Source organism: Scaptodrosophila lebanonensis, unplaced genomic scaffold (assembly GCF_003285725.1).
Source record: "Scaptodrosophila lebanonensis strain 11010-0011.00,11010-0021.00 unplaced genomic scaffold, SlebRS2 tig00001412-arrow-pilon, whole genome shotgun sequence".
Classification (NCBI taxonomy): Eukaryota; Metazoa; Arthropoda; class Insecta; order Diptera; family Drosophilidae; genus Scaptodrosophila; species Scaptodrosophila lebanonensis.
The window spans coordinates 1,453,073-1,464,157 of NW_022060739.1; the positions used below are offsets into that span (position 1 = coordinate 1,453,073).

Sequence of the window (11,085 nt, forward strand, 5' to 3'; positions counted from 1 at the left end):
CGACTTTGAAATACTCTGTACATATGTTTACAATAATTATAGAAAATAAAAAAAATTAAGAAAATAAAAAAAAAAATTTGATCGATTTTACCTCTCTCGGTATTCGAACTCACGTAAAGGGTGTATAATTGCACATTTACATAGCAATTGCGTCTGTGTGAGTGTATGTATGCCTATGCGCATCAATTCGTGTCTGTGTAAGCATTTTCGCAGTCAACCAAACAGCAACATCAACAACAGCCGCGGGCAGCGCTTGAGCAGCGCTGCAGCAGCGCTGCATCAGCAAATATATTTATGGCTATAACTTCTTGTTAAATCGGTCTATCATAATGAAATTTGGCATACGGACATATAATAACTAACTGGGGGTATTTCCAAAATTTTAGTTCGAAATTCCAAGAATTACGGGAGTTACGATTTGCGGGGTAGAGGGGGGAGGGAGGGGAATTCCAAAATATACATTTTCTGCGTATTCACATAAGGCATCTGGGACTAAAATTTGGTGTTCCTAGGTCTTATAGTCTCCGAGATATAGGCGATTATACGAATGGAAAATCGGGAAAACCCCCATAGGGGGGAAGTGGGGGGGAAAATCAAAAAAATAAAACAAACTCGTATAGAATACACACATAACGCATCTTCGTGCAAAATTTGGTGTCTCTATCTCTTATAGTCTCTGAGATCCAGGTGTTCATACGGACGGACAGACGGACAGACGGACAGACGGACAGACAGACAGACAGGGCTAGATCGACTCGTCTCGTCATGCTGATCAAGAATATATATACTTTGTGGGGTCTGCCACGCCTCCTTCTGCCTGTTACATTTTTCAGCTCCCGCAAACCTAATATACTCTTGTACATTTCATGTACAGAGTATAAATATTGATATTGAATTCACAAATTAATATTATCAAGAAATATGTGGATCTTTGGGAGTAGAAAAATGAAAGCTAAAATTGTAATTGGGCTTTTGGAATTTTTGGGAGCTTTAAGGCTTAACGTCTCCCCCATACCATGGTTTTCTTGATATAAAGCTTACTTACTTCTTAGTTTCCCGGGAGACGTACCTGATTCCTGAGCGTTTGAATGAACCTGCAGTACAGGTAAGCTATTATTATGCAATTTCAGGTGAACGTAAATGACAGTCTAACATTTTGTTTCATAGACTTTTGTTTTCCATAATAAATTCTTTCAGTAACATGCAATGGACGGATCGTTTAGAGTTCTGCTTGTAGAAAAGCACATCAATGAAGTCATTCGTTCAATCGGTCTGACTTCAGTCGCTGTATTCCAGTGAATAATATAAGCACTCTTATAATAGAGTAATACCTTTTTCTTTATGCTTGGACACACGGTGCCTTTGAACGCTGGCGCTGAAATGCTTGGCATTGCGTTTACTCTTATCTACTGCCATCTACTGCTCGACGGTCGCGACAACAACTCACTGTACTTTTTGTCTTGATAAATTACCCCGTCCTTGGACGGGTAGTCAGGCAGGCAGGCAGGCAGGCAGCCGGGAAACTCTGGTTTGGGGACATAGTAAAGTGATATTTTTATTTGGAGTGCTGCCCGCCCTCGCCCACTGACTGCTATTTTTAAATCTTTGCCAAATTGTTAACGATGCAAAAGTTGCTGTGTCTACGCAAGGAAGGAGTCGCGGCAGCAAGGATTCGCTGGGTGGGGGGTGTCGCGGCAGTACGAGACGCCACGACAAAGTTTAGTGAATGAAAATAATTTTGAAATGAAAATTATTTAAAGCAGTTCATTAAGTGGCAGCATTTTTCAGCAAAAGTTTAACTATTTGTTAACTATTTCGTTTTATTTCTTTGTGGTTGAAATATTGTGAGTTTGTTTGCTTGTGTGTGTATGTGTGTGTTTATATGCATGGCTGTGGGTGTCTGCTTAATGATGACGATAATTACTGGGTCTGATATCACCGGTGTTGCTTTTCTATAGATAGATTAGACTGGCAGGTACATTGTAATATTTCAAAGCCAGACCGAGCTGGCAGTTGCTCCAATTTACCTTCTTTGCCTGTTATTTGCTACCTCCTGTAGGTATTGTCTCCCATATCGCAATTGTGTCTGTTTACATAAGCAACAATTACTGCTGGCATTGATTATTTGGGTTTCTGCCTCTATCCCTGCATCGTCACTAATAAAACGGTAAGCAGTTGTTTCCAGGAATTGAAAATTCCAAACAGTTTCAGCGAACTTTTCTAATTAAACACAGTTTTGACAGTTACATCGTAAGGTACTTCTAATAAAACTTTCATGTCTAATTGGTCAAATGTAAACATGAGTAGCGGCATTAATGCCTCACTCGATTTGTAAGTTAATTAGATGGTGTAGTTGATTATTTGTTTACATAGCTGGTTGTGCAAAGGTGAAGAAGGAAGAAAGCGTGTAGCGACAATAAAGTTGAATCAGACAAATACGCTGTATCCAAGAAACATATAATTGAGGCGCAATAAGTCAAATTTTTGGAAATGTTTTCCAAATTTGTATTTTTTTTGAAGAATTATTGATTGCTTCTGCAAAGACTTAAGTCTGGAGACCTTAGAACTTCAGGTTAACAGGTAGACAACTGACATAACACAACTGTTAATATATTAGTATTAGGCAAAACCTAATTGAATTACAATGTAATTTATTTTATAAAGTAAGTATATATAAAACTCTATTCGATTCATTTCACAAAAAAGTTTTTCAATTTATACAGGAATTCCATAATATCCTGTCGCTATGTACTTGTATACAAGTATATAGCTATAAACTGAATCAATTATACTAAAATATAAATATAAATTCTTAAGCTTGAAAGATTTTACGGTAAAATATCGTACTTGAGTGGACTTAATAATAATCTGTGTTGAGCTCATGCTAAGGTTACTCTTGAAGCTATTAATGGAATTTGAAATTGATTCAATGGAGTAATATCAATTGCTAGTGATAAACTTTTACACATATATAAATATAAATTTCACAAAAATTCTGCAAAAATAAATAAAATTGCTTCTAATTAATATCCATTTGTTAATGCATATGTATGAAGTCCTTGAAATGTTCCTTATCGTGATGCATCCATCGTCATTAGTGAACAATTAAGAACTGCTAAGATATAATCATTATGACATCATTAGACGTTACCTGACACAGTATTTAAACATCCATATTTAAACAGCTAAAATATAATTATTTTGTCGATATCATTAAACATTACCTGACACGGTATTTAAGCCTCCAATAGCCCCTAATAATGGTCATGGAAAAGAAGATTAATTTATATGTAGATTTCGGCTTTCATTTTAGTGGATAATAGGCGCAGTTGTATTTTTCTTTCCAATTTACATACTATACATGTATTTTTTAAAAAAATATTTGCAAAAATTAATTTATTTTGCCTTACTAGTAGTAACAATTTGTTAAAAAAATACATGAATAAAATAAATCATAAAACTAGTCGACGTCTTTAATGGTTATTGTGGAGCCTTTAACAGCCATTTTTCTCCACATAGCTTTTATTTTAATTTCTAGTTCATTGGGATAATATTTTCAGACATCCAGTTAACCTGTATGTGCTGATGATAGAGTAGTTTTAGATACGAGACCACTCTTACAGAATTTTCAAAACTACAAGGAATTTTGAAATCATGCTTTTTGCGATGATGGTAGCCCGTGATTCGAACCAAGTGATATACTCAAGAATGAACTCACATTGTGGGATTCCTTTTAGCTCGTTGAGCTATGCTAGGCCCAGAAAAGTTAGTGACCTGGGATTACGATCAATTTTTAATTGAAGTCGGTTTAATTTCAGTTTAAATTAGATAGTATATGAGTTTAATTTAAGAAGGCGTGAGTGATTCAAATTTGACTGCAGTGGGGTGCTGTCACTAGGAGATTATTTTCAATCATTTATTAAGTGATATTTGGTTTTTTGTAGACAGCAATAATAAATTTAAGTAAAATTATGGATATTCTTTAATTATTTTGATTTATATTTGACTACAGTGGGGTGCTGTCATTAGGAGATTATTTTCAATCATTTACAAGTATTAAGTGATATTTGGTTTTTTGTAGACAGCAATAACAAATTTAAGTAAAATTATGGATATTCTTTAAATATTTTGCCACTTATACGAGTACAACAGTTCCATTGCGTTCGCCAATTGATGAATCCATACTATGGGCACCTGTACAACTTTATTTTTAGCTGCGAAAATGCTAAATGAAATTCTTGCACTGTCTCTCTTCATTTCTCGAGGGGCTTACTGGGTGGTAAGTCATGAGTGCGACCAGCAGAAGCACCACCACATCCACCACCAGGACATTCATTATTCAGCTTGTTTGCACAAAAAATGTTGGCAACTTTATTTGCATTGTCTCTTCCCTTCTCCTATTCGTACTATTTTTTGTTGTTCTTCATCTTCTCCTCCACTTTGTGCACATCTATAGTATGTATTTATTTCTGGCTATGTTTTCCCATCCACATTCAACTTGTTCCTGGCGCTGTTGTGGCTCCTATTGTTCTACTTGTTGTTGTTGCTGGTGGCTCACAGCTATTGCATAATTTTGGCCGCTTAATAACATTTTAATTGTTGTTGCAGGCTTTGAATGTAGCGCTCTGCCTGGTAAAAAGGGATATGTGGGGGGACATGGAGGCATGTTTGGATGGTCGCTTGCAATTATTACCATAATGGACAAGCTGTTGGGTGGTCTGGTTGGTCTAAAAGGCAGGTTGCATAATATAAAGCAGCAGCTGCGAGGGTAGTTCATCCATCTGCCCATCAGTCTATCTGCCACTCTGTCACTATACAGGGCAGAGATTTTTAAGTTGCCAAAGTTCATTAAATGTCGGGAATGAATTGCAAATGGGAACGTCAAATTTAATTGTTGGCTAGACTTTAAGCTTCCGATAGACGCACACACCCCCATACAACCCTAATTCCCCCGTACTCCCCAAGCAATGTAAGCAAGCCATTATCAAACTTATATACATGCATACATACATAGAGACATGCAGACCCTACAAAGCATGGCATTGAGCGCATGCTGCCCTGTGCAGGATTATCGTTTATTACATTATTTTTATGCGATGAACGCGCGTCGATTAGAAACTAAAAATGTATTTTTGCCCGCTGAGTGGCAACGAAATTGCAATAAAAATTGCAAATGGCATAGCAACAACAAAGGAACAGGAAAGTGCGCTGAAACGAGCAGCGGCAAATGGCATTTGCTGCATTTGCAACAACAACAACAACGCCAACAACAACAGCAGCAATGGCAACAGCAACAGCAGCTAACAAGTAGCAACTATCAGGCAGTTGCAGTTAACAACAATATTGGCACCTTCAAGTCGTTTGCCAGCCACGAGGATGGGGCAGCCAGGAAGACAGAAATACAGGAAGCAGAAGGCAGGAGGCAGGGGTAGGAGGTGGGTGGCCCGAGTTAGGTAGGAGGTGAGTTCAGGCAGCTAACTGTAAAATTGTGGCCATAAAACGTGCGCATTACAACACGCTGTAAAATATGCAACAAAGCGACAACGAAGTCTTGGCTGTTGGTTAGTGTTGTTGTTGCTTTCTGTTGCCGTTGTTGCTACCATGTTGTGGCCATAAAATCACATATAAGTGGGCTGGTTGATAAAAAGGCACATTTAAAAATGGGAATTCAATTTGGATTTCCCCTTTCAAAAACTAAGTGTATAGAAGTGTGTATGCACGAAGGATTTTACTAAAAGAAATAACTTGAGCACCTAGACCAACCACATGCACGTAATTACGGGTACTTTAACGTGATTGCTTGAATAAATTTCTATAAATTTCAGCGAAAACTAGTTGTGAAAACTTTAAACACGCAGAATGGCAGAATGGCAGACCAGATGTTATAGGTACATACTACGTAGTATATGACTAGCACAATCAGATAAGACGTAATTTTAAAATAGTTTTTGTTAATAAAACTTGGCTAGTTCCAAAGATATGGCGGCTATTAGTCGGGGGTATTAAATACGGATCATTTTAGAACAAATGGAATATAAATAAACCTCTTTAAGGAGAGATAAGCAAGAACGTAAAGAGTAATGTATACTTGTTAGTTAGTATGTGGCCTATGGCTAAAGAGGATTAAATTGTTATTGTAAGACACATTGAATAACATTCCACAACTATAACATTTGAACCACCTCTTAACTCATTATTTATTATGTTTCTCACACTTTGACTTCATCAAAGATATATAGATATATATACATATATACTATATATAGATATATTTATACTTTGTTAATGTTTATTGACAAATTATTACATTGCTTTAAAAGGAGTAGCAGAGGAAACATTCATATCGGCCAAGCTCTAGATATATAGTATACACTAAAGATGTATATTACAGATTTGTTTCATTTTGACTTAACAAAATTATTCAAAGAATTAAATTTATTTGGGGAGTAGTACACAAACTCAGCAAATAGAAGAGTTAATCAAAACTTGGGGGCTCAGTTAAAAATGATAAAAAATTCAAAGAATCCACAAGTGGTCGGTAGAAAATATGGATTACATAGCCGTGAAGAGTAAATTGTGGATTTAATGCTGCTAAAGAAGCTGGCCCACGAAAAATGCGTAACTTTTTTTCTATCTCACTTATAAGTGACTCATAGGGTTCTAAGCTGGGATAAATATTTTTGTTCACAGGCTAGTTGACTTGTATTTTACATTCAACTCGTAGTTTGTTCAGCTCAGCAGACTAACAAGGTGGTTTGTAAATATCTTTGAGTACAGAGATCGGCAAGGCAAACAAAACAATTATAAAATTAAAATCTTAAATCATTTATTAAATTGAAAGAAGAAGTTAAATTGAATTAAATCAATACAGCAGCAACATGTGCAGACATATGCATAACCAATTTCTTAATTACTTAAATTTAGTTTGCTTCTGTGTCTATGCTTTTTTAGTGGTTAAATGCTGGCAGAGCACCGCCACTTTATGTAATAATGATTAGATAAAACTAATTACTGTTATTGTGTGTGGATAAATGAATAACTGATTGTTTGCAATAAATTAAACTGCATTTTCTTTAAAGCAATTTAAATTTGATCTCTAATCTTTGGTAAGAAGCAAATACTTCTATAAAATCTATGTAACAAGTAATTTTTCAATTCATTAATAAGACATGTATTGCGAAATAAAATTAAGCTATAATTAAGATATATACTTGTACATGTTTTATCTTACATTTCGAACCGCCCTCGTTGCGCTGCTTTTATGGCAATTGCTCAGCACGCAGACAAAAATCTAGCCATACGCCACTTGGCGTATACGTGTTAATTTAGCGCAGCAATTAGACAAGCATGCAACAGAAGCAGAGGAAGAAGAAACAGCAGCTGTAGACAAGCCCACTTCGACCCAGTGCCGCCCAGTGCAACCCAACCTAACCCAACCCAACCCAACCCAAGCTGTCTTGGCCCAGTCTCAAGTCCGAACCCTTGGCCAATTGCAATTCACTTGCGGGCAGCGTTTGGTAAATTGCCCGTTTGCTTTTTGGCGCGCGCAATAAATTTGCCGCTTTTGGGCAATACGCTCGACTTGGCTTCGGGTTTCGTGGGTCTCCTCGACCATCCCGCTATCTATCTGGCTGTCAGGTTAGGGAAGGGGCGGGGCACTGGCTGGCACGTTAAGTGCATTTGCGGCTGTTAGCTGTTTTCAATTTGGCCATAGCACATTTTTAGACCAAAACACTATATTTGAGCGTATAAATAATGATGTGACGATTTGCCAGGCTGACGGACAGGCGGGCCCTAAGAGACGACTAAGTCTCGATGTGATGACGACAACGACTATAGTTTGATTCTAGCAGTCTGCAGTCGGCAGTCTGCAGTCGGCAGTCTGCAGTCGTCAGCTGGTCTGCTCGTCAGTTGCTTTGTGGGCGTACAAAGTTCAATGCTCTCAACTGTTTTTCTATTTCTGTTGCATAGTTCAAGGCTCTGTTTGTTTGCCCGTTTGTTGGCTTTGCTGCAAAACCCCAAGAGGGGGGCAGGGAAAAAGAAAACCGAATATGCTGTGGCATGCACTTTGCGCGTACATTTGGGGCAGTGTTGTCTGATAAATTGTTTCCTACTAGAGTGCCACGTAATTGCGGACGGATCGATGGAAAAGTTTCTTTAAAGTTGTTGCTGCTGCACTTGTTATTACCAGGGATGATAAATTGTTTTAAATACTAACGCAACGCCTCGAAAGTAGTTTTGGATTAAATCATGGTAGTATTTAAACATAACTATTGCACTTAGCAACAATTATGGTCCATCTTTAAACTCGAAATTAATTCTGGCATAGCAAAGAAGCTTGAATTGGTCTTAGTCTTGCAATATTATATACAAGTATATCGACATGCAAGATAATCAAGGCAGTGAAAACAATTTTAATACAATTCACAGAAAGTTTATGGACTTGATAGAAATAGCTTTTCAAAACGCTGATTTTATGATTAATCGATTAGCCAAAAAATTGATTTTTATCAAAATTGTTAAACATCGATTAAATTAATTCTGAATCGATTTTTTTTTCAACTCTAGCATATCCAAACATACATGAATTCTGAACGTCTTTTCTTGTAATTTTTTGTATTGGCAGTATTAGTTATAGCTGTTGAATAGTTGAAATACCACGTCGACTCTTCTAACTATTAATATTTCGACTAACGACCATGGGCGTAGCCAGGATTTAGTCCAGGGGGGGGCAAGGATTTTTTGGTTAATTTTTTACTCTCAAATTAATTGCACTATACAAAAAACACATGCAAATATGGAAAAATGAAATTCAAGGTAATGCAAATTTGAAATTTCAAATGCAATAAAATATAAAAAAAACTTGCAAAAAAATAAGATTTGTGAAGAGGCGTGCAAACGGAGAGAAAAATATGTAATTTTCTAAAGGGTGCTGCTCTCAGTTTGAAAATCAATTTATAGTATCAAGTCTAGTTAGTTTTCTAAAAAGAATTCGTATGCGTTTTAGTTGAACAGATTTTTTTTTACAAGCTAACATGGATTGGATCCGTATCTGGGGTCGGGGCAGTTATCAAAAGAAAGTTATGGCAGATAAAGAAATCTCAAATTATTTTGTTTCGACAGTTCAGAACTGAAACTGAATTTTCTGAACAGTTAAACCAAAACTAGTTAAGAGTTATATGTTGAGCATATTAACACAATGTTTTCATGCCCATATATATATATATTCTCAACATTATATCTTCACAGCAATCTAGCTGATTAAGTAACCGTAGCCATAAAATGGATGTCTTTTTTTCGTGAATTTTGTACAATGCGGCACAAATTCCAATTTGTCTGCAAAATTTTTGTTCCGTTCAGAATCTAAAGGGGGGGGGGGGGGGGGGGGGCGCTTTTCACCCCTAGATTTTAGTAGCCGTCAATTATCGAATAAATTGTTCATTATACATAGAAACTCATTAAGGTTCAAGGTGCGTTTTGGGCTTTGTCAAAATTTGGAAATGGACCTGCCACGCATTTGTCACATATGAAGTATGGCTGCATTATTTGTATCCTATTAACGCGATACAAATATTTAGAATTTAAAACAATTTTAAGAACTTTTTAGTATCGTCTTCTCAAAATATTTTGGAATAAGTAGGCCAAGCAAAACCTTTCCATTTCGCTCGTTTTAATGTCTAGTCGATACTATGCTTGTCACTTCAAATTAAAGTCTCACAAAGTCATTGAAAAATAAACTGAAAGTACTTGAGAACACCAGTAAGTTTCTGTTCCGTAGATTTGTGTAAAAAGACGCTGAAAATATTTAAGACTTACAGAAAATAAAATGCTTCGTTGTGCCATTGCTGGACTTGGAAAGATTTCCTGTACCGCTGTTTCAAGGTCGCAACTATTTGGTGGACCTTTCAACAATGCTGCAGCCCTGTACTCCCCTATGTGGAAGCGCCATCAAAAGACAATGCCTGTCGTTGAATCGCCCCATGGTTTGCCTAAGAAAAAGTATTCGCCTTTCGGCACTAATCAAGCAACTTTTGTTGAGTGGTCGCTTGCCCGCCTGGACGATCTTCTCAATTGGGGACGCAAGGGCTCCATGTGGCCTTTGACCTTTGGACTGGCCTGTTGTGCCGTAGAAATGATGCACATCGCCGCTCCACGCTACGACATGGACCGTTTCGGCGTTGTGTTCCGCGCTTCGCCACGTCAAGCGGACGTCATTATTGTCGCCGGAACCCTCACCAACAAAATGGCGCCAGCGCTGCGAAAGGTGTACGATCAAATGCCCGAGCCCAGGTGGGTCATCTCAATGGGCAGTTGTGCAAATGGTGGTGGTTACTACCACTATTCGTATTCGGTGGTACGCGGCTGTGACCGCATCATACCCGTCGACATCTATGTGCCTGGTTGTCCTCCCACGGCTGAAGCCCTCATGTACGGCGTGCTGCAGCTACAGAAGAAAGTGAAACGGATGAAGACGCTGCAGATGTGGTACAGAAAGTAATGTTTACACATTTCTACAAGGACTTTGTAATTTGGTTCACAAGTTTAACATCGCATTCAAACAGAAGATGTTAAATGAACTTAATTCATATAAATTATGCACCGATATGGAAGTACACATACATTTGTTTATTTAATCGCCAAAGGGTGGTTTTATAACTTTAATAAAAATAAATAAATATGCTATTATTTGTTTATCAAAATTGTAAGCTAAATTTTAAATATTCATGCGAGAATGGGCTTTTCTTTGGGCATTTGTATGATATAAAATTCATCGTTGTCTTTTCGTATTTGTCTGTTCGATCTGTCAACTGATTTAGATCTAATATAGTTAAGTGTGTTATAAACCTAAATTAATTGTACAAATATTTTTTAGTAGAAACTCGACGAAACAGTGTCCTATCTCAGACATTGATAGTCTTTGCAAATCAATATTATTTTACCCCTCAAGCTGCACTTAAATATATGAATTATCTCACAAAGTATGAGCTGATATTTTAAATATCGTTCTACTTCTTATATAAATGCAATTTAAGAATTGTTAGAATTTTCCGCAAAACAATTCAGTAAAATGTGAATCCTTCAAAG

At 37.0% G+C, this 11,085-nt stretch overlaps 1 protein-coding gene across 1 annotated transcript; it reads left to right on the plus strand.

The window, feature by feature from the left end:
• Window positions 1-9,718: 9,718 nt before the first annotated feature.
• LOC115631798 (NADH-quinone oxidoreductase subunit B 2-like) lies at window positions 9,719-10,700 on the plus strand. The gene is made up of 2 exons (XM_030528636.1): window positions 9,719-9,759; window positions 9,819-10,700. The coding sequence occupies exon 2, from the start codon at window positions 9,827-9,829 to the stop codon at window positions 10,496-10,498; it is 672 nt and encodes a 223-aa protein (XP_030384496.1). The 5' UTR covers window positions 9,719-9,759; window positions 9,819-9,826; the 3' UTR covers window positions 10,499-10,700.
• The last annotated feature ends 385 nt before the right edge of the window (window positions 10,701-11,085 follow it).

Bases quoted from the DNA above. Each gene is read 5' to 3' on its own strand.
- LOC115631798 (XM_030528636.1), top strand. From the start codon at position 9,827: ATGCTTCGTTGTGCCATTGCTGGACTTGGAAAGATTTCCTGTACCGCT.